The sequence below is a fragment of the Rhineura floridana genome, chromosome 8 (assembly GCF_030035675.1).
Source record: "Rhineura floridana isolate rRhiFlo1 chromosome 8, rRhiFlo1.hap2, whole genome shotgun sequence".
Lineage (NCBI taxonomy): Eukaryota > Metazoa > Chordata > Lepidosauria > Squamata > Rhineuridae > Rhineura > Rhineura floridana.
In genome coordinates this window covers 114,687,328-114,711,978 of record NC_084487.1, presented here as the reverse complement: position 1 = coordinate 114,711,978, position 24,651 = coordinate 114,687,328, and the positions used below count along the sequence as shown (strand labels likewise).

Genomic DNA, 24,651 nt, shown 5'->3' with positions numbered 1-24,651 from the left:
GAGAATTTGATATCTTGATTAGAGTCCTGATTGTATAGCATAGACAGAAAAATCTGCAATGTTTAAAGTCTAAATGCCAGTTGAAAGGGCTAGTAGATGTATATTTATTTTTTGGAGTTTGTAAGAGGTTTCCTTTTTTCCCCTCAGAATGACACTGGTGGACAGCGTAGCCTTGTAAACAAATGGACAACTTATTTGAAAGCAAGACTTGTGTGTTCAGTAATGGATGATGATGGCACAGAAACCTACTTTGATGAATTAGGTATTTATTTCTTTATTTCTTTAACAAAATATATACCACTAAATTGTAATAGAGCATCTAAGCAGTTTCCAAAGAAAATATAATATTCATTTAAAATGTTAATAAAAATCAAAGTTAAACACAAGAAGTTTTTTTTAAAAAAACTTAACATATGAATTAAGTCAACATTTTAAAAAACTCTGAAAGCTTAAGTGACATATTAACAACATGTACATTGCAGATTAAAATACATAAGGGTAGCAGGATGCTTTACCTGTAATTTTTGCTTCTGATAAATTTAGTTGCATGGATCTCTTCAAACATACCGTAACATAACAAAAAATGTTAGGAGATAAGGCGACTGCAATCTCATGCATTTCTACTCGGAAGCTGACAAACATTTGCCTAGGGGATAGCAACTTTTAGTTGATTCAGACAATTACTTTTGCATATGGAATGGTAACTTGCACAGTTCACTACTACATCCAAGTGGAATTGGTTTGTCAGAAGAATTCACCATGTGATGGACTTAAATGTCACTATAGTATCATGCCACACCAATTCTATGGGCTGGAAGTGGAGTAACCTTGGAACCTGGTATGCAATGTAAAAATGGCTGCTTTGAAATGTGTAACCATTTTGAAATGTTGTTTGCTAAGGAAATGGCAAAGATATATAACCTTTTCAGCCAACCCAGTTTCACAGGGACTCCGCTGCATGGTGATGGGAATGTAGCAGCCTTCAGGAGAATAGGACAAGTGATGACCTTGGGGCAGCCAAGAACTGGGACCCATCCATTTGAAACTTAACTTATTTGGTTATCATATAAGCTATATAAACTTCTTTATATTTTTCTACTCATATTTGACAAAACGCCCCCCTGGGCTCCTATTGGGAGGAAGGGTAGGATATAAATCTAATAAATTAATAATAAATACTAAATAAAATATCTTGTCACAGATGTAAGATGAGTGTATTACAGTATAAGTGGGTTACCATTGATAGTCTAAACAAAAAGTCTACTGCAGCCTTTCCCAACCTTTGGGTCCCCAGATGTTGTTGGACTACAACTCCCATCAGCCCCAATCAGCATGGCCAATGGTCAGGAATTATGGGAACTGTAGTCCAGCAACATCTGGGGACTCAAAGGTTGGGAAAGACTGGTCTACTGGCTTCAGGTGGAATAGTTTCATCAGATGAGCTCCTTAGGGGAGGAAGGGGAGGATGTAAATTTAATAATAAATAAATAAATAAATATAAACTAATATTAATAAATAAATAAATAAAGATCAGGGTAGACGTGTTGCAATTTGGAACCCGCAAAATGACACACACGGATTTATTCAGTTAAGGTATTGTTTATTTCTCACAGAGGATGTGTTTCTGCTAGAAACAGATAACCCTAGAACAACACTGATATATGGCATCTTCACAACATCCAGGTAATCTTGCATGTTTGTAAAAAAAAATCCTCAGATTAACTTTTACCCATGGGCGTGGAAGAAGTTGTTTGTGGTGAAGTTTATTTTTTTTCTGGATGAGTTTTGCAAATGTATGTCATGTATGTCCATGTTAATTTTTTTTTTAAAAAAAAATGTAATAATATGGCAAGCAAATGTTTCCAATACTGCCAGAATTTATATTTTCATGCAATACTAACATTCAAAGGTTTTTTATATAATAAAGCAGCATCTCGTCATCAGTGGCCATGGTCTTACTGCTCTAGCCAGGGATGGGAAACCTTTTTCGGTCCTAGGGCTGTATTGTTTCTAGGACAACCTTATGGGGGCCTCAGGCCAGTCGTGGGTGGAGCCAGAGGCAAAAGTGGGCAGAGCAACAATTGCAGCTCTTACCTTTGAACCTTAGGATATATTACTGCTCTGGGAAAGTCATCGGTTTCTGCACGCACCTTACACACCTCTCTCTGTCCTCCATCCAAGCAAGCAGGAGGCATCATCACAGATAAAGGAAACATTCCAGCCAGATAAAAGCACTCAGGAAGAGCCTGAGCAGGGCCATGAGGGGCATGGCCTGGGGAAAGTATGTGCCCTGGAGGACCACATTCAGCCCTTGAGCCTGAGATTCCTCATCTCTGACTTAACCTATAGTGTAGTGATCCTGTGCTTCTTACAAAATTTATCTTGGAAACCATTTCTTGTATGTTGTCTCTGATAAGTTCACCCAATACCGGAGCAAGTGTGTCAACCATTTGCACATGGCTGGTCTAAACTGCTCCAGCAAGGTCTGTAAAGGGACTTTGGGCCAGATGAATTGCTTCAACAAAATGTCAACTGAAAGACAATTTTGTCCACACTCTTCCCATTGCTTTTTAGGAATATTTTTGAAGTAAATTCTACTAACATTGAAGAGGAAATTTTTCCTGCTTTAGGTCATTACCTGTTGTTCTCAGCGACGGTTGGCGCCCACTGGGACTTGTTGAGCGGTAGGCCCAAACTGTAGGCGGAGCCAAAGCCAATGACAGACAGAGCCAACTAAATTCTAATTTTGTCCCATCCTCCTGCTGAGTTCTGCAAAGGCAACACTGAGACGGAGGAGGAAGAGAAAGAAGCTGTCAGGCAGTGCTGATTGTAAATAAGAAGGCAGGCAAGTGGGGGGTGGCTGAGAGCAGACTGAGGTTGGCAGGGCAGTGCCACAGTGGCCCTAATGGACTAGCCTCCCCTAGTTGTATTGTGTCAGTGGCAACCGTAGCTGTTTTGTTGATGACAGAGAGCTGATAGTTACCGCTCAGTGATGTGATAATACCCTGTATTTTAAATTTCTAGCTCATCCTGTCCCTTGGGCTCAAAAAGTACTTTAAGTTGCTTCACTGTCAAAAGAGAAATCAAACTGAAAGGACCCCTAGTGTTTTAATCACTCAATTTCCATTGAGGCTGGTGTGTGTGTGTTTTCAATAATGTAAAACTGCTGTCTGTCTCTATTTCTGCTATGCGTAGGGCCACAGTAAATGGATAGCATACATTTTCAATTATCTTCAAACTAATAAATATGGTAATTTTTTTCTTTCTTAATTGCTTCGACAATCAAAATGGTATCATTTGAACAGCTGAGTCTCTTTTTCTGAGTACTGTCAATAGTGGAAGACTAAAGTTTACCAGCAGGAAGGGGGTAGATCACATTAATGATTATATTATGTATGCAGCGTATTTGAGCTGGAAATTGGTTTGCCTAATTCATATGGTGAAGTGGAAAATGGGTTAGAATCAGGGAAGCCATATAAGGTGGTAAGGAGGTGAGCAGTGACTCTATTCCAGGCCCTGGAGACATTTCCAGTACTCTGTACAAGCTTTTACAGTAGTCTAGGTTTCTTTCTCCACAACCCATAAATATTCCTCATATATTATATAAGAAAAAGACACTCCAAAGTGAACATATGGTATAATTAAAACTTAGGGTTGTATTCAGAATACTCAGAGTATACCTGTTGAAATTAATGAACCTGAGTTAGTCATGTCTATCAACGTTAGGAGATTCTATTCTGAGTAGATCTAACATTGAAAAACTCCCTAAAGATCTTAATGGATTTCATTTGGCAACAGAGTCTATTTTTTCAATCTCTGTGTGCTCTGTACTGCAGCTATGTGTTACCACACACGATTATAATTAATTTTAATTGAAGCCCATTTTTCCAATGGTGTGAAATGAATTATTTTTTATGAGAGGAAACATAATAAATTCAACAATAGGTGCATTGTCTGATGTGATTAATGCATTTGTTCTTATTCATCCTCACAATTGTTTGCGGGGGTGGGGTGGGATAGCGAAGATGGAATGTGATTTTATGACAACATTACTCCCTGAAACAAATTTATAATGTGTGATCATATTCACACATATTGTAAGATTCAGAGAGGGAAAGGAAGGGTCAATAAGCTAATTTTCTACATATTAGATTGGAAACCAATGCAAGGTTTGTAAGTCATTGAAATACAACACATAATCCAATGTACAATAAATATGGAGGTGGGTATCATCATCACCCCAAATCTCCTGATGACTGCTCCCAAGGCTGATTCAGTCCCATAACCAGGCCTGAACCCAGATTGGAATGGGTCAAGATAATATGTATCATCCAAGAGTACTTGCAATTGCTGCACCGCAACCCTCTTGATCACCTTCCCATAAAGGGGGTATTTGCAACTGGATGGTACTTATCACAAACCAATGGGTCCAGGCTGGGCTTTTTCAGGAGCAGTTGGCCACCACCTCTTTCAGGACAGTTAGGACCACTCCCTCTTACGACGCATTGACCATACCCTGGATCCACTCGGTCATACCCCCTCGGCAATAAGCCAAGAAGGGCAAGGGTCGGGAGGACATACAGACAACATACTCTGCATGCACATGCACACACATCTGAAGGCAACTTCTCAATCCCTGCCTTTCCTACATGGAAAGCACTTTTTGTTGTTGTTGGATTCTTCAACTGGAGCATCATGATCTAAGAGGTGGTTGCATCAGTGGCTCTGCCATTGTTTCCTTTATAGTGATAATCCAGTCCACTGGGGGTGTTACACCCAGGCATGGAAGTATCACCACATGGCAGACATGGAGAACCTTTTTCAGCCTGAGGGCGACATTCCCTTCTGGACAACCAGGGGCCACATGCCAGTGGTCTGTGGGCCAAAGGCAAAAGTGGGTGGGTGTACAGTAAGCTAGTTTCTACACGCACATTCCAGACAAGGAAGAGGCTTTATTTACTTAATGTATATCTGGCCCTGCCTGTCAGAAGGTGCCCAAGGTGTCATGATCAGAGTTAAGGGACACATTCTAGCCAGCCAGGCAAAAACACTCAGGATATGAAGAAGCACAAGTGAGGGGTATGTAGCCTGGGCAGAGGTCCAATGGCCTGAGGTTCTCCACTGCCTTTGTAGCAGCTGAATTGCCACGGCTTCACCCAAAGAAATACTCAAAACTGGAATGGGGAAAATGTCTGTTGGTAAACCCTAGCCCTGACAAAAAACCTATACTTCCAGGTGTCTCTGGAGAGACTGAATGACTATTAAATGAATTTAAGTCTGTAACACAAGCATGCCCTTCTGATCACTGGTTAATTTCCTTTAGAAAGTCCCCTGAGTTTTCACATGGTTTCAATCTTCAACTCTAATCTCCCTTTCCGCCTCCCCCAGTCACCCTCTTACCAATTTTACAGTTTAGTTCTTGTCAGGCTGAGTTTGTTGCAAATAAAATGCAGGACAGTTCTCACACGTCTCATGTGTGTTGGGTTTTTTTTTTCCTGACTAGACTCCCCAAAAGTGCTGGTTTGCTGTTGTTGTTGTTAAAATGTTTTCATTTCTTTTTGTTTCTCACATAAGAAAGTGCAGCAGTGTAAATTCCTGTTGTTTTCTCTTGTCATCCACATTGAGCATTCCCACATAAGCCTAGGATTCCTCTCCTTTCATCTACACATTAGTGTCATTTATGTTTATGCATATCAGATGTTGCTTTGCTTTTTAGGCACCTTATTAAAAACTCTTTGAATGAAGAATATTCACATATAGGATGGCCTTACGTTTCACATATGCTTGATTGGTTCCAACTAGGCTGCACATTAAGCCAAATCCTGTTTTTGTGAACACAATAGCTCTCTTCAGACAGCTGTCATGCATTCAGTGAGTATTTGTGATGAAAGTAACAGGTTAGCTTTGCCCACCCTGGCCACTATACATTAAGAAGTAAGATGATGATGATGATGAACAACAACAACAATAATAGAATTTATATCCCGCCCTTCTTCCCAATGAACCCAGGGTGGCAAACACATAACAAAACTATTTTAAAAAAACATTCTAAAAACAGTTAAAAACATTCTAAAACACAATTACACTTAAAAACATTATTTTGTCCAGTGGTCTCTGGGCTGCCAGGAACAGTCTCCTTCAGCCGTCAAATACCTGGGTAAACAGAATCATAAGAAGAGTGTTTTCAAGTGTTTTTAGCATTTCTGTTTGCCGCCCTGGGCTCCTGCTGGGAGGAAGGGCGGGATATAAATCAAATAATAAATAAATAGGACAAGCCCTGCTTGGTCTGGACAACCAGATGCCTGTGGAAAAGCCACAAGCAGGACCTGAGTGCAGCAGCACTCTCCCTACTTGTATTCCACAGCAACAGAGCCATACTGCTGCTGACTAGGGATGGGCTCTGTTGATCGGTGCCAGTTCAAACGCATTCCATCCACAAAACAGGTTGGTGTTGATTCAAGTTCATTCTTTATCTGCTAGCCACTACTTTTACTGATCTGTTTTTTGTTTTTTTGCTCAGAAAAAAATCTATATTGATGTCTTTAAAGGAAATATTGATGTTTTGAAAGGAAACATCAATTTTTCATTTTACAGGAAATATCAATAAATTATAATTCTTAAAATCAATGTTTTAGAGGCAGTTTTTTTTTAAAAAAGTCAATTTTCAAAACTAGCTGCAAAAATCTGCTATATCAGAATGCGATCCTCAGCTATTGAAAATATGCAAATCAGTGAAAAATTCAGTACCAAATCTGAATTGGAAATCATTCTAGCACATCCCTACCACTGACAGTGGAGGGAGAACATAGGCAGTAGTGTGAAGTAAGCCCATGTGCATGCATCTGCATGTGCATAGACCTCTTCCACATAAGCAAGAATTTTGGTTATCCCTGTCTAGGCCACTTCCATATTACCTCCAAATGCATGGCCACCAGGCAGAGTGGCCAGTGCACTCACCAGATGTATGTGTGTTTGCACATGGATATGTGGTTCTCTAAACAGCTATTGAAATTATTCATTTTGATTTTAAAAGGACTATGATACTTACTTCTGTGGCACTTTTACTATTTTTCTCCCTAAGATTAGATTTAGGGCAGCCTTTCCCAGCTAGTGGGCCACCAGATGTTGTTGGATCACAATTCCCATCTTTCCTGACCATTGGCAATGCTGGCTGAGGCTGATGGGAGTTGTGGTCCACCAACATCTGGTGGCCCACTAGTTGGGAAAGGCTGATTTAGGGTCATGTTATGTTATGTTAATGTTTATTTATACGCCGCCTTTTGGCCACAAGGCCCTCAAGGCGGCTTACAGAAAAAGTAAACACAAATATAAAAATACATCAACAAGGCAATAAATACATCAATCAAAAGAGCAATACATCAATAAATCAATACATCAATAAGTTATCCAGAGAAGCTGATGGCAGTTGGTTTAGGATAGACAAAAGAAGTATAGTAGTTCTTTACATGCAAAATAGTAGTTCTTAGGGACACAATTTTCAGGGATGGCCAGTAACTGCAATAGCTTTTGGAAAAGATTAGATATTTAATGAAGAATCAATCTATCAATGACTTATCAATTGGGATCACTAAATAGAGCCCCTTTGTTCAGAGGCCTCATGCTTCTGAATACCCAGGTGTGGGGCCATCACAACCTTCACCTGCTTGTGAGCTCCTAGAAGCATCTGGATGCAATAGATCATCTTATCACTATATGTGATGTTAACAATATGATTAGTAATCACACCATGGTGGAATCATCGGAGACCCGCTGTAATCAGTGTGCCGATCACTTCCAGAATAAGATCTCATGCATCCGCCGGGACTTAGACTCTCAAGTTATAGCAGCTGATCCTAGTGAGGTGTCCGGAACACAGTCTTGTCATGTTTTGTTGGATGAGTTTCAGTTGGTTCAGCTCGAGGACATGGACAAGGTGCTTGGACAGGTACGTGCAACCACTTTGGTACTAGATCCTTGCCCCTCTTGGCTAATAAAAACTAGCAGGGATGGAACAGGTAGCTGGGCCAAGGAAGTGATAAATGCCTCTTTACGAGAGGGAGTGGTCCCTAGCTGTCTTAAAGAGGCAGTGGTGAGACCACTTCTGAAAAAGCCTTCCTTGGACCCAGACAATCTTAACAGCTACAGGCCAGTCGCGAATGTTCCATTCCTGGGCAAGGTCTTAGAACGAGTGGTTGCTGTCCAGCTCTAGGCGCTATTGGATGAAACCGATTATCTAGATCCATTTCAATCGGGTTTTAGGCCTGGTTTTGGCACCGAGACAGCCTTGGTCGCCCTGTATGATGACCTATGTTGGGAGAGAGACAGAGGGAGTGTGGCTCTGTTGATTCTCCTTGATCTCTCGGCGGCTTTTGATACCATCGACCATGGTATCCTTTTGGAGAGGCTCGGGGAGTTGGGAGTTGGAGGTACTGCTTGGCAGTGGTTCCGCTCCTACTTGGCGGGCCGTCTCCAGAAGGTAGTGCTCGGGGAACATTGCTCGACACCGTGGGTTCTCCAATATGGGGTCCCACATGGGTCAGTTTTGTCCCCCTTGCTTTTTAATATCTACATGAAGTCATTGGGTGAGGTCATCAGGAGCTTTGGAGTGCGTTGTCATCAGTAAGCTGATGACACGCAGCTCTACTTCTCCTTCTCATCTTCCTCAGGTGAGGCTGTCGATGTGCTGAACCATTGCCTGGCCGCGATAATGGACTGGATGAGAGTTAACAAACTGAAGCTCAATCCAGATAAGACTGAGATGCTGTTGGTGGACAGGTTCTCTGATCGGATGGTGGATATATGCCCTGTCCTGGACGGGGTTACACTCCCCCTAAAGGAACGGGTTCGTAGTTTGGGAGTCCTCCTAGACTTTTCCCTTTCACTTGAGGCTCAAGTAGCCTCGGTGGCAAGGAATGCGTTCTACCAACTTCGGTTGGTAGCCCAGCTACGTCCCTATTTGAGTAAAGAGGACCTTACATCAGTGGTACATGCTCTGGTAACCTCGCGTTTGGATTACTGCAATGCGCTCTACGTAGGGCTACCTCTGAAGACAGTTTGGAAGCTACAGCTAGTGCAAAATGCGGCAGCCAGACTGCTAACAAGAACAAAGCGGTCTGAGCATATAACACCTGTCCTGGTCCGCCTGCACTGGCTGCCAATATGTTTCCGGGCTAGATTCAAAGTGTTGGTATTAGCCTATAAAGCCTTATATGGTGCGGGACCACGTTACCTTGCGGAACGCCTCTTCCGATATGAGCCCGCCTGTACACTACGTTCTGCTACGAAGGCCCTCCTCCGGGTTCTAACCCATAGGGATGCCCGGAGGGTGATGACAAGATCTAGGGCCTTCTCGGTGGTGGCCCCCGACCTATGGAACAGTCTCCCCGAGGAAGTGCGCCTGGCGCCGATGCTGCTTTCCTTTCGGCACCAGGTTAAAACCTTCTTATTCTCCGAAGCATTTTAATCTAAATTGATTTAAATTTAAAATGTTACTGCATTGATTTAGATTGTGTTATTTTGTATCATGTTGTGTTATTTATTGTATTTTTATGCTTTGTATTTCTATGTTCACCGCCCAGAGAGCTATTGCTAGTCGGGCGGTATATAAATTTAATAAATAAATAAATAAATAAATAAATAATAAAACATTAAATACCAGGCATGGGGGATGGGATTGTTATCAAGATCAGAGTCTGCAGGGAGGGGAAGTTTAAGCCTTCCCTCCCCAGCCTCAATCTTCTGTGGCATTCTTCCTCCTGAGCTAGTTGGATCAATGGTTTGACTCAATATAAGGCTGCTTTCACACTTCACTTTATTCCATTATTCTGATGATTTCCTACCTGGTAATTTGCACATTATATTTGATCTTTCACACGATTCACAAGCTAGCTCCAGAATTCTAGTGGAATGTAGTGGAAGTTTAGCGCAAATTTCCATGATAAATGATACCAGAAATAATCTGTTAGCAAGGCTGGGAACCCGGACGATTCCAGGAGTTTTTCGCTAGCTGTAGCTGCTCATGTTACAGACATATATATTCCACTAGAATAATGGAACTAGCTTGTACATCATGTGAAAGATCAAATATAATGCACAAATTACTGGGTAAGAAACTGTCAGAATAATGGAACAGAGTGCAGTGTGAAAGGAGCCACGATTGATGTTCACAACCATTCATACTTGCTTGACCATAGAACCTCAGCTCCCTTCGTGTCTGTTCAGGTCTTTAACTACTCCACAAAGGAATGAAGAGGCAACTTTTAGAGACATAAATAGTCCCTCTTGAGACCTTTCTCCCTCCACAGCGCACCAGGTCCAACACAGAGGGAATTTCTGTGATGCGTAGCAAGTCACTTCACCTCTTTAGGCCTCTGTATGCTCATCAATACAATGGGAGCAGTTATATTCCTCTCTGCTTGGGCCAATTTCCGTTCCATGTGTGAAAGACGTTGTCTAACCGCACACGGTTTCATGCTGTAATCTGTAAGGTTTGATTAATGTCACAAAGTGGCTAAGAATGTGACTAACAAAGCACCACCAGCCAAATGCACAGCCATTTCCTCATTCTCTTGGCAGCGTTTCCCTGTAACATTTGAAAAGGAACTCACACAGAGTGTATCCACATTTACAGCATGGGCGTTTTCGTGTTTCAGTGGTTACATCCCCTCCCCCAAAGTATTTTGGGTGGTAAAGAAGAGACAATATCAATTTGGAGAGGACAAGGTTGTTGTCTTAAATCTTAAGCCTCCTTAGTAAACACAAATATCAGTGCATTTTTAACGTTAAACTCCAACCTTAAATGTATTTGCTGAAACTCAATGTCACTGTTTTGATTAATGTCTAGAATAACAAAGTGGCATGAAATTTGCATCTAATCTTTCGGAGTGCAACTGTAATTAAATTCTAATGTATTTAAGTGTTGCTGTTTTTTAATTACTTGTAGTGTTTGGTTTAAAGGTGCTGTGAGCATTTCAACAACAGCATTTGCATGAGCTGGAGAAGGGGGATTGAACAGTATGCATCTGAGGAAACAGCACTGAGGAAAATGCACTTACAGTCCAAGGCTGCATCCTTTAGCTCTGTAATCAACCTGGGAAAACGAATTACCCTATTAATCAGGCACATTTGTGTCTTAGCGTTTTGGTATCCAGACCCTTTGAGACATCTGAGAAGGCAGGGACTCAACTCCATCCCTATTAGGGCATTCATCTGAAGTGAGCAAAGGAAACCTTGAACTGTCGTTGCAACAGGGAAGATAATTCATGGAATCTCAGTATGGGATAGAATTTCTTTGGCAGCAACGGAGACTTTCCCTGTGTCTATGCTTCTCTCTCTGACCCCCCCTCCTTCTCAGGCGAATGTACCAAGAGGATTACGAGGAAGGAAGTGATTTGGTGCCATTGCTTGATACACCATTAGAAGCAATTGCCTAAATCTTGGCAGGGCCTACAGAAAGCTATTTTGACTCACTTGAGTCTCCAAAATAGCGCATGGAGACACTAAGCACCGAACAGATTATCAGCAAACTTGCTCACAAACCATTTAACAAAATTAATGATGATGATGGTGAATGCCTGAGTTCCAGCCAATGGCAAAGACTGTCAGCTTGGTTGGAAACTTCACTCTCTGATAGACCCATAGCAGATAGGGGGGAAATGTCATTTCTGAGTGAATTATGTACTCACCCGTGCCTTCTTGTGATGCTGCCTATGTCATGCGTTCTAAACAATACAACACAATTATTGATGATGATGAATTCAAAGCATTTCCTAACATTCTTCTTTCAACCTTACAGCAACCCTGCCTGGCAGGTCGGTATATGACAACTGTTATAGTATGACTAAGACCCTGAGTTGTAAATCAAGAAATCTCTTGTTCAAATCTTGCACCTACTATGAAGTGACTAGGTGTCTTAGGCCGGTTTTCTGTAAGCCTCAATCCTCCCAGTTTGCAATATGGGGGATAATAATGGTGACTTAACTTGCTGGGTTGTTGTGAGGATTACAACTAGATAATGCAGGTGAAGTGTTTTAAACACTTGGAAACACAATGAAATGTTGTTCTTGTTCTTGTTAATTCCAGTATTGCAGGTGGAGCAATTAACTTAGTAACATCACCTAACTGAGGCAAGATTCAAACCGCGGATGTCCTGATTCATAGCTCAGTCTCTGACAATGCTATATATGTCTACTCAGAAGTAAATCCCCTTGAGTTCAATGGGACTTTCTCCTAAGGAAGTGTGTATAGCAGCCCTTGAGAACCACTATACTGACTAGTGCTGATGGGAGTAGTAGTCCAAAACATCTATAGGGCACCAGGTTGGTGGCTGAGGTATTGGATTAAAAGCTCCTAAAGAATTGCTGCCAGTGGAATTTGAAATTAATTGTGCATTTAGCTAGTGGGACTTTTTCAATAATACCCAATACTTATCACAAAACCAGTGATCTGGAAGCAACAGCATCAAAAACCCAATCCAGTCCAGTTCACTGCAAAGTTGGACCACCCACTCTTCAGCTACCAAAAGACTGACCTATCACAATCTTGAGCAAAATCTAGAAAATAAAATCAAGCGCAATCTGACAAAAAAAAGCTCACCACAGTGGTATGACATTTTGCTGTCTTTGGAGAGAGTGTAATGCACAGAATACAAGCAGCAGTACTAGAAAGCAAGACTGGGCAGACTTCATGCTTGCAGGATCTCTCTCTCTCTCTCCCCCTCCCTCCCTCCCTCCCTCCCTCCCCCCCCCCTCTCCCTCTCTTTTACTAGAACCCTGAGACCCACCAACAGGAGCCTGATGCAAAAGACATGGTCTTAAAATTAAAGAGTTCTGAGCTCAGGAAGTTGAGTACCAGCACTGATTGTAGGTCACAGTCCTTCCACTCCTGGTTATTTCAAGCTTTCTTCCTGTCCTAATTTAGGACAGAAAGGAGTCATTATGTGGCTGCTCCTGGGAGTCAGGCAGCCTACCTGCTGCAGAACACCCCAAGATCCAGATGTACCTCCACCCCACCTGTGACTTAAAGTGCTAAATGGGATCAACTATTTTATTTTCCACCTTTCATAAGCAAGTTAGAATGATGTTTCTGTTTCCTTTTCTTCCTCAGCTCTGTATTTAAAGGCTCAGCAGTCTGTGTGTATCATTTGTCTGATATCCAAAGAGTGTTCAATGGGCCGTTTGCACACAAGGAAGGTCCAAACCACCAGCTGATTCCCTATCAGGGAAGGATTCCATACCCACGACCTGGAACTGTGAGTACTCATCTGAGCATTGTTGTATAAGTCCAACTTGCCTTTGTTTTGTCTTTAGCAGCCTTAGGCATCATCCTTCACTTGGTGTTGTTTAGATCTGTCACTGGACTGTTTCCTCTGATTTCGTTTTATTTGGCCATCTTTCAGAAAGCATGTGGACAAATTGGCCAGGTTTAAGAGGCAACAATCCTGATAAAAGGAAGCTGTGGATGATTTTGATGTATGTTTAAAAAATGGGTGGACCTGCAATGCGTTCAGCCTAGAGAGAAGATTAATATTTTAAAAGACAGCCATCTAAATGAAATTAGAACTGTTTATTCCTCAATGCTAAGGAACGAACGTCACTGTGTTTAGGCTGCAGTGACATGACTTTTAAGTTAAATACTGGAGGGAAAGTTGTTAACCTGTAAGAACATTTTTAATTAATGGGATGGGGGGGGAGACTATCTAGGGAAGTTGATTATTCCCTTAGGAAGAGATGGATTAACGGTCTGTGTCAAGACTGATAAAAAGCTAAAATACATAAGAAGCAGAAACTGGACAAATCTGTTCCTGGGCTGTATGATTTCTGATGGATTTAGTGCAGGGGTGCAGAACTTTCTTCAGTCTGAGGGACACATTTCCTTCTGGGCAACCATCCAAGGGGTGCATGCCATTGGTGGGCAGAGGACAGAGAGACAAGCGGCTGGAGTGTAATTTAAGAATGTAATTTTTACCTTCCTACAGCGGGCAAGCAGGAGGCATGATCAGAGTTCAAGGACACATCCAAGCCAGGCAAAAACACTTGAGGAGAGGGCAAAGCAGGGCTGATGAGGGGTGTGACCTGGGGAAGGTCCCAAGGGCCAAATACAGAATCCTAGAGGGCCACATTCAGCCCCTGAGCCTGTTTCCCACCTCTGATTTAGCGCTTCCCCATATTTAAAACCAACCAACTAGCTACTCCCAGTAGTGTAGTGGCAGATTCAGAAGTGCAGGGGTCCCTTCATGGTAATCACAGCAACACCCCTCACTCTTCTTTTGCTGCTGCATTGAGACTTAGATTCTTGCTAATGCCTTCTCCCACAACAGCAGACATCCCTAGGAGCCAATAAGCACAAAAAATTAGAGGGTTAAGTACTGAAAAGGGTCTTAGTTACTGTAAACCGCCAAGAGAGCTTCAGCTATGGGGCGGTATATAAATACAATAAATAAATAAATAAATTCTCAATGGCTGACTCACCTCTTTTCACTCTGATTGGCTCCAATCAACCACAGAGGACAGGGAAGCATGTTAGAGGACTTTTCTCAGTAGCTAACACACTCCCCTTTCATGCTGTTTGGCTCATAGGATGCTGGAGACATGGGGACCCTGCTCCCAAAAAAGTAAGGGGGTCTAAGACCCCTTGAGATCCTGGATGACTACACCATTGGCAATGCCACTATCCTTCTAGCGCATAGCAAATATTTACATGTTCAGATTTACTGGTAATTAGAGCAAGGAATGAGGCATTAGATCAGCAGTAGTGTTTGCATGCATGCAGAAGGTCCCGGCTTCCCTCCTCATCTTTCAATGTTTTGAATTTTTGTAAACCGCCCAGAGAGCTTTTGCTATGGGACGGTATATAAATGTAATAAATAAATAAATCTCTCTGACCGAAATCCGATGTGCTCTTACTTACAAGCCCAATTTAACTCAGTGAGATTCAATTCTCCATAAACTGGCTTGGGATGGCACCATCAGTTGTTAGGGTTGGTTTAAATCTCTGCCTGAGATGATGGAGAGTCACTGCCTGTTGTAGAAGCACTTGGGTTAAATGGATCAGTGTTCTCAGGGCAACTTCATATGTTTTGAAGTAATTAGGAGACGGTAATAATTTACACTGATTTTCCTTAAGCAGTAAATGAATGACATTTCAACTCTCAGCTAAGGTCATGGCCAATTTATTTCCCAATATCCTGTCTTCCTTTTTTTTAGTCTTAAGGGAACTTGCAATAACATTTCAGTGATTCCAGATAGAGAAAGTGCATCAGCCTTGTTAACAAAGATCAGTTACCCAGCTGATTAGCAATGAGAGCTTTGCTGATAAACTTGTAACTGAAGCGTAATGGCGGTTAATGGCACTGACAATTAAAATAATTTGATTAGCTTATACAGATCCGGTTCCAGCATCTGGGGCTTTCAAGTATGAACAGTACTAGGCACAAATGAAATGGAATTCCCTTTAGCATCAAGCTTATCAGTGTAGCTTTACATGAAGATGAATTCATGTTACAGTTTAGGCCAGTTTTAAGAGATAAAAGGTGAAAAAAAGATAATGATAACTTGTCTAGCTTGCATTTCAGAGATTCGTTATTGTAATCTTATTTTGGGAACGTACAAATTAAATGATTCCTTTTACAATGATGTTTAGTTGGCCTGGGGTTAGTGCAGGGGAAAACATATACTCCCTAGGCAAACCTTAAAACTGAATTAGATGAAAGAATATAGTTTGACAGAAGTAACCTTACATTACACTACCTTCCCAAGCATATTACCTAGAAGTAACTGCAAACAATGAGACTATACATGCGTAGGACTGGTTTGCTGGAAAAGTTTTATGCAAGCAAATAATAACCCGTATCCATTTATTTATTTTTGGACAATAATTGTATACCACAATCAACCAAAAAAACCCCTCAAAGCAGTTTACATAGAACTATAAAATAGTCATTAAAAATACCAGTATAATCAAGAATTTAAAACAAGTTGACATAAAATTTATCAAAACATAAAGTCAGGAGCTTTAAAACAAATATATGTAATAAAATGACATGTTAAAATTACATGTGCCCTGTATGACTATTTTAAATGTAGCGATAGTATTACACTAACAGCGAGATGCAGTACATGAAAGTTAGATGTTATCACAAAGTTATCAAAGGATAATCTGAGCAATATGTTACAGGACTGTCATCCTCCATTTGTATTCAGAAGTGAAACAAAAGTTGGCCTAACTAGCAAAGGATCCTGGGTAAAACTTCCTGCTTCCTGTCATATTTTCTACCTTGTTTTCCCGTGATGCCTGACCCTCTTGCTGGCAAAGTTGTAGGGTATATAATTAAATCACCAGGAATGCTGGGTTGCAATAATGATAATGAGGCAGATAACTAGCAAACAAAAGGTCACCAGATGCAGGTTTTGGAACCATCAGACTCTGGAGACAGGCTCCTTTCACCAGCTAGAAATCCTATAGAAATAGAAATGCTGACCAGAGAAAGCAATAATGCCTCAATACAGGTGTGCTGACAAATCAGAAAGCCACATGTCACAGCAGGAAACCATTCATTAGAGCCATCCAAGAGGTAAGCTTTCTTGATGGCATCCCATGGCATCCCCCCTCCATACACTCCCCTCATCATTACATCAGCAGGATTCTCACCCTTTGCTTCTTCTTACATCAAGAGATCTTTCCCTTGACATCTCCTAACCCCTCCTTTGTACAAAAATGCCTCAAGATCTCAAACCCTACTTAGAAATAACGCTTGGAATAGCTTGTGAGTCAGTCTTCCTTGCGGAGTCTCTCTTTCGCCTTAGTTTTGTCTTCATCTTCGTCTTTCATCTCTACACAGCAATCTGAAAAAGCTCACCACTGGACTCCAGAAGTAAGGCCTGGCAAAGGCTCTATGCCTGTGATCCTGCTCCCCTAATAAAGACCTGAAATCACTTCAGGCATAGAACCCTTGAGCTCAACTCCAGGTCTCTACTAGCGTCTTTGCCCCCTCCATACATGCGGCTTCAGGAGCATTTTACTTAGTGCCAGTTGCACCTGTCTTCCATTGCTCTTTCTTCCTGTTTTAGTGTAGGAACTCTTATTTTATCTTTAGTGTAGGAACTCTTATCCATCTTTATCTTTGTAGTAGAAGATCGGTTCATGTGTGCTCTTGACTGAATATGTATATGCTGCCAAGCTTTAGTCAGCATATTGTTAAAAATACTTTTTCTTCTTTCTAATAAATATCTCCTTTTTCAATAGTTTTGGTGTGGGTGCACATTTCTAGGCACAGGAGGGTTTAGATACACATACTCAGGATGACACAGTATTTTGGGGTCTCATGGATGGTGGACACACCCAGGTGATTTCACAAGCACATGTGTTAAGAACCATAGTGCCCTAAGTTCAATTAGCACATTCCAGCAACTATGTGGATGTCATATGTACACAGCACACGTGTCAGTCAGGTTCCTCTCTACTCCACTTAAAGGGCCTCCACTGCAGTTGTTAAAAATGGAGGGAGAGGTGGAGGGGCCTTCATGAAATTCATAAGCCCCATTTACTGCCTCCATTTAAATTTAGCTAAATCATCCCCCCCATCCTTCTAAAAGCAGTGGCTAAGAGGATTACCACAAAAACACAAAGGGACCAGGCCCCTTGTGATTGAGGTACTGCTCATGTCTCCCAGAGAAAACTGGCTAATACAGTAGATAAACAGGCAGAAGCCTTCCAGTTATCTTCTCCATGATATCCTGGAAGCTTTTCACCTGGGTGGAGGGGTGGCAATCAACAGAAGTAGTGAGGACTAAGAGTGGAGGTTGCAATCTTGCTTTAGCCACAAACCTGCCAGGTAGCTTTTAGCAAACCACCTTTTTCTCAATCTCAGACCCACCCCTATCTATCATATAGGGATAATCATACTGGCCCTACCTCATAGGATTGTTGTAAAGATTACTCAGAAAAAATATCTGTGGGATGCTTCGAATGCTTTAAAGTGTTGTATAAATCCTGCTATTATTCTTAGCCTCCATTCACCTCCTCTTGCCATGCCGCTTAGCAAGGAAGAGAAGAAGCCATTTTCACCTAACACATTCAGCCCTAGGGAGCTGTAGTCCAGCAGTAAGTCATCAGTGCAGGTTGAAGCATTGTCTTGGTAGTGAATGGGGAAATGGGATGTCAGATGACAATGGTGCATGGCTATTGACTATGTTAAAGAACTGCATTCAGAATGGCAACATAATGCAGTTTTCCATGACTACAGATGACTCCAAGTGTAGGTGGGGGACATTGATGAATGGTTCCTCAATTAACATCTCCCTGCACTTAGAAGGCTAGCATATCAAGCAGAAGGGTAGGTGTCCTTTCCCAGTGATGTAGAAAACTAGCACGTGCAGGGAAACTGACATATGGGGAAATTCAAACATGAAAGAGTCTTCCTACCTCATTCCAAAGTGATACAGTTCAGGAAAGGCTGTGCTGTGTGAGGTTTTTAGGACGTGCAGGCTCTTAGTTTCGACAGATAAAAGACATGACTAGCAGTTAAGAACACTGTACTCCTGTAGTCACATCTTAAGCAGGGGGTCATGCTTGGAAGAGGATTAAACATTGCAGTATTTGTTCAATTCAGAGAACAGCTCTCTCTTCTGAACCATAACACAGCATTCATCTCCAACAAAAGTATGTGGGTGCGCCCAGGGCAAACTGGGCAGGGGGGCGGGAGGAGGATGTTAGTTGCAGCTGAGATGAGTTCCTGTATTATTTGGCTTTACATTTCTTAACTGGCAGAAAGAAAGGTTTATTGCAGACATAGCACAACTTTTAAACCGTAGTGTCTGGAGGCAATGAACACTTCTGTTCAGTTGCTTAAGTGTTAACTGAGAGAATGATTGTTGTAGGAGTTCATCAGGGAGTATGAAAGGGAAGTAACTGTCCAGTGGTAGACCTAGACACAAGGTTCAGTGTTCTAAGATGGGGCAAGATCTGATGGAAAGTTGTCATCTCATGACTGAATTCTCTCATCCACATCACAAGCTCCATGTTTGTGGAAAGTCAATATGTCAATGAGACAGTTACCAACATAGTCTCTTCCTTGTCCAGCTACTTTTCTGCATTTAATGAGTTTTTCCTCCAGAGGGAATATTCAAATATGCAATCCCTTAGCTGCTGTATGAAGGTGTACAATCCTTGGATAACTCTAGTTACTAGCTAGTGCTTTCTCTAAACATATGGATTGACCCTAGATTATTCATTTAGATCAGGGATAGCTCACATGATACCCTCCAGATGTTGTTATACTATAACTTCCATCATCCTTGTCCACATATCCCTGAACATTAGCCACGCTGGCTGGGGTGATGAGAGCTGGCATCCAACAACATCTGGAGGACACCACATTGACTATCTGATTTAGATAAACAAAGTGGATTTGCTATATTCTTCCACATATATTAATCATGGCTCAATTAAGTCCTTTGGCAAGAGGCCAGTGCTTTGTTCAAGTGAAGAAGAAAGTGCTCTTATGAGTTTCTCAGAGGCTTCCACTAGTTGTTAAAAACAGAATGGTGAACTAGATGGACCTTGATCTGATTGAAGAAGCCAGCACTACCTTAAAAAGGTAGCAGAGCAGCTTTTAAACTGACTAAGGGGGGAAACCCGACAGGAGCTGAGAAAGGTCCGGTTCGGAATAAACCTCCCCCCTGGGATAAAAACCAAAGAAATGATGAAATTTTAAAAGGGGTAGGCCTAAAAGTAGGCATTGTGAGAGCAGGGGCACAGGATATAAATTCAGAAGAGCAAAATTACCACAGGCCTAACCACAAGTGCCAAAGACACTTGAAGAGAGACACTGCTTACAAGTGCCTGTACGCTAATGCTAGGAGCCTCTGAACCAAGATGGGAGAACTGGAGTGCTTGGTCTTAGAGAAGAGCATTGATATAGTGAGCATAACCGAGACCTGGTGGAATGGAGAAAACCAGTGGGATACGGTTATCCCTGGATATAAACTATATCGGAAGGACAGGGAAGGACGTATTGGTGGCGGAGTCGCTCTATACGTGAAAGAAGGCATTGAATCCAGCAAGCTCGAAACCCCAAAAGAGGCAGACTCCTCCACAGAATCGTTGTGGGTGGTGATACCGTGCCCCAGGAGGGACTTAATACTGGGAACGATCTATCGTCCCCCTGATCAAAATGCTCAGGGAGACCTTGAGATGAGATATGAAATTGAGGAAGCATCCAAACTAGGAAATGTGGTAGTAATGGGTGACTTCAACTACCCGGACATAGACTGGCTGCATATGTGTTCCAGTCATGACAAAGAAGCAAAGTTTCTAGATATTCTAAATGACTATTCCCTAGACCAGTTGGTCATGGAACCGACCAGAGGGACGGCAACCCTGGACTTAATCCTCAGTGGGGACCGGGACCTGGTGCGAGATGTAAGTGTTGTTGAACCGATTGGGAGCAGTGACCACAGTGCTATTAAATTAAACATACATGTAACTGGCCAATTGCCAAGAAAATCCAACACGGTCACATTTGACTTCAAAAGAGGAAACTTCACAAAAATGAGGGGATTGGTAAAAAGAAAGCTGAAAAACCAAGTCCAGAGGGTCACATCACTCGAAAATGCTTGGAAGTTGTTTAAAAACACTATATTAGAAGCTCAACTGGAGTGCATACCGCAGATCAGAAAAGGTACCACCAGGGCCAAGAAGATGCCAGCATGGTTAACGAGCAAAGTCAAGGAAGCTCTTAGAGGCAAAAAGTCTTCCTTCAGAAAATGGAAGTCTTGTCCGAATGAAGAAAATAAAAAAGAACACAAAATCTGGCAAAAGAAATGCAAGAAGACAATAAGGGATGCTAAAAAAGAATTTGAGGAGCACATTGCTAAGAACATAAAAACCAACAACAAAAAATTCTATAAATACATTCAAAGCAGGAGACCATCTAGGGAGACAATTGGACCCTTGGATGATAAGGGAGTCAAAGGTGTCCTAAAGAACGATAAGGAGACTGCAGAGAAGCTAAATGAATTCTTTGCATCTGTCTTCACAGTGGAAGATATAGGGCAGATCCCTGAACCTGAACTATCATTTGCAGGAAGGGATTCTGAGGAACTAAGACAAATAGTGGTAACGAGAGAGGAAGTTCTAAGCTTAATGGACAATATAAAAACTGACAAATCACCGGGCTCGGATGGCATCCACCCGAGAGTTCTCAAAGAACTCAAAGGTGAAATTGCTGATCTGCTAACTAAAATATGTAACTTGTCCCTCGGGTCCTCCTCTGTGCCTGAGGACTGGAAAGTGGCAAATGTAACGCCAATCTTCAAAAAGAGATCCAGAGGGGATCCCGGAAATTACAGGCCAGTTAGCTTAACTTCTGTCCCTGGAAAACTGGTAGAAAGTATTATTAAAGCTAGATTAACTAAGCACATAGAAGAACAAGCCTTGCTGAAGCAGAGTGAGCATGGCTTCTGCAAGGGAAAGTCCTGTCTCAGTAACCTATTAGAATTCTTTGAGAGTGTCAACAAGCATATAGATAGAGGTGATCCAGTGGACATAGTGTACTTAAACTTTCAAAAAGCGTTTGACAAGGTACCTCACCAAAGGCTTCTGAGGAAGCTTAGCAGTCATGGAATAAGAGGAGAGGTCCTCTTGTGGATAAGGAATTGGTTAAGAAGCAGAAAGCAGAGAGTAGGAATAAATGGACAGTTCTCCCAATGGAGGGCTGTAGAAAGTGGAGTCCCTCAAGGATCGGTATTGGGACCTGTACTTTTCAACTTGTTCATTAATGACCTAGAATTAGGAGTGAGCAGTGAAGTGGCCAAGTTTGCTGACGACACTAAATTGTTCAGGGTTGTTAAAACAAAAAGGGATTGCGAAGAGCTCCAAAAAGACCTCTCCAAACTGAGTGAATGGGTGGAAAAATGGCAAATGCAATTCAATATAAACAAGTGTAAAATTATGCATATTGGAGCAAAAAATCTGAATTTCACATATACGCTCATGGGGTCTGAACTGGCGGTGACCGACCAGGAGAGAGACCTCGGGGTTGTAGTGGACAGCACGATGAAAATGTCGACCCAGTGTGTGGCAGCTGTGAAAAAGGCAAATTCCATGCTAGCAATAATTAGGAAAGGTATTGAAAATAAAACAGCCGATATCATAATGCTGTTGTATAAATCTATGGTGCGGCCGCATTTGGAATACTGTGTACAGTTCTGGTCGCCTCATCTCAAAAAGGATATTATAGAGTTGGAAAAGGTTCAGAAGAGGGCAACCAGAATGATCAAGGGGATGGAGCGACTCCCTTACGAGGAAAGGTTGCAGCATTTGGGGCTTTTTAGTTTAGAGAAAAGGCGGGTCAGAGGAGACATGATAGAAGTGTATAAAATTATGCATGGCATTGAGAAAGTGGATAGAGAAAAGTTCTTTTCCCTCTCTCATAATACTAGAACTCATGGACATTCAAAGAAGCTGAATGTTGGAAGATTCAGGACAGACAAAAGGAAGTACTTCTTTACTCAGCGCATAGTTAAACTATGGAATTTGCTCCCACAAGATGCAGTAATGGCCACCAGCTTGGACGGCTTTAAAAGAAGATTAGACAAATTCATGGAGGACAGGGCTATCAATGGCTACTAGCCGTGATGGCTGTGCTGTGCCACCCTAGTCAGAGGCAGCATGCTTCTGAAAACCAGTTGCCGGAAGCCTCAGGAGGGGAGAGTGTTCTTGCACTCGGGTCCTGCTTGCGGGCTTCCCCCAGGCACCTGGTTGGCCACTGTGAGAACAGGATGCTGGACTAGATGGGCCACTGGCCTGATCCAGCAGGCTCTTCTTATGTTCTTATGTTCACTTACCTCCTAAAGGCACTCATTTCAGCAATAGTTAAAGTGAATTTGAATAAGGTAACATATTCACTTGGCAACAGCAAAACCCTGCTGTCTTTGGCATTCCTTCAAAATATGCCAATCATTGCAGATATTTTTGCCACAATCAAATAGGAGCTATAGGAAACATTAATGATGTAATGTACTGGTTCCTGCTCGGTTGGCAGCTGTATATCTTGTTAGTTATCTAGACTTTATACAAATCACGTCAAAGAGTACATTGCAAGCCTTATATTCATCCCTTGTGCAAGGGAATATTCTATGAGTTGGGTGACTATGTAGTTGATTCATTTCTTTAGGATATAGAATAGAGGTATAGCTCAGAGATAGTATGAAGAGGTAGATCATTTTTATGATTTATGGTATGGAGTCTGCAGAGGCCCATTTATTTTGTTCCCCTGGCGCACTGTTTGCTGCTCCATGGCAAATGTAGAAATAGCTCTGTCAAGAAATCACATTTTAATAATGCTACTTACAGTATGTGTACGTATGGCCATGGACTGTCACTAAGTTGGCAATTTCTCATATGGACGGTGAGGCTCCTCTTTCAGTACATAAAATGAATGGAATAGTTTTTTCTGTCATAAATAGTGTTGGCAGCACTGCTCTGCTCCCTCAATGTGGAGTGGAGTAAAGGCTGGATGGATGAAGTTGCCTTTTATTGAGTTAGACCAGCCTTCACCGACTTGGTGCTCTCCAGATGATTTGGACTACAATCCTCATCACCCCCAGCCAGCCTGGCCAATGATCAGGGATGATGGGAGTGGGCCAATGGGGCTATGGTGGCCCACAAAAGTTTTTGTGGGGAAAGTGGAATGTAAGTCAGGTGAAGAAGGTAGGTTTGACTTGGGGTTTTCCACTTCAGGTTAAAACCATGGCTAGAATTTTGGCCATGGGTGTAGGAACCTGAGGGCCAAATCCTTACAATATCTGAAAAAAACCAAGGGAAGCTGATGCACTACAGGATTGTTGTTGTTGTTGTTATTTTGCCTTTCTTTCTTTCTTATTTTGGAAGTTTATGGTTACATCAACTGTTGGCACTTAGATAATTTGTTCAAGCAAAATGTAAAACGCTGTTAATTTGATTCACTTGACATTGCCTTTCATGGACATTTTAGCCTTCATTGTGGTTTCCCAATGAGTGCCGATATGTCTTGCAATTCTTCTGCTCTTACAGCAGTTACAGGAAGCTGTTCAAATATATCGTTTTTGTGATGGGCCTGGTGCAAGCATAAAGCTGCTTAAGACTCAGTCTGAGGAGCTGCTACACCAGCAGATGAGTTTAGGGAGGACAGGAGTTCTGCCAGGATATCAAGACTGGTTGCATTGCTCTTGCAGTATAAGTAAACATCAGGATTTCCCATTAAACTGGTAAGGTGGTATCCTTTCCTTTCTTTCTTCCTTTGCTATGACCGTGGAAACAGACCATTCCCAAAAACGGTGTCCAAAAATGGTGTCATGCCATAGAAAATCAGATAGGGTTTTGCCAGGATCAGGCTGAGGTTACGCTGGGGGAACAACATGACTGTAGCAAATTCTGTAACATACTTCAGACTGCAAAGAGGTATTTTACGGAGGCACAAACCAATGTGCCAGACATACCTTGTTGAATGCTGCTGCGAGCTCAGCGCGGCATTCTACCTTTAGGTGCTTCATGCACCACACCATACGCCATCAGAGCTGTTCATACCATTAGGATTGGGGTGCCAGAGGTAAACTTGTGTGAAGATATGCATGTGTCAAATTGCTGCAGAAAATCAGCATGTGCTAATCTGTT

At 42.0% G+C, this 24,651-nt stretch overlaps 1 protein-coding gene across 5 annotated transcripts in view; it reads left to right on the top strand.

Moving 5' to 3' along the window:
- Positions 1-24,651, top strand: part of SEMA3C (semaphorin 3C) — a 223,093-nt gene that overhangs the window by 153,727 nt on the left and 44,715 nt on the right. For all 5 annotated transcript variants that reach the window (XM_061582155.1, XM_061582157.1, XM_061582156.1 and 2 more), the window contains 3 exons: positions 148-262; positions 1,614-1,683; positions 13,105-13,249. In XM_061582155.1, coding sequence (XP_061438139.1) covers positions 148-262; positions 1,614-1,683; positions 13,105-13,249 — 330 coding nt within the window. The remainder of the gene's footprint in view (positions 1-147; positions 263-1,613; positions 1,684-13,104; positions 13,250-24,651) is intronic.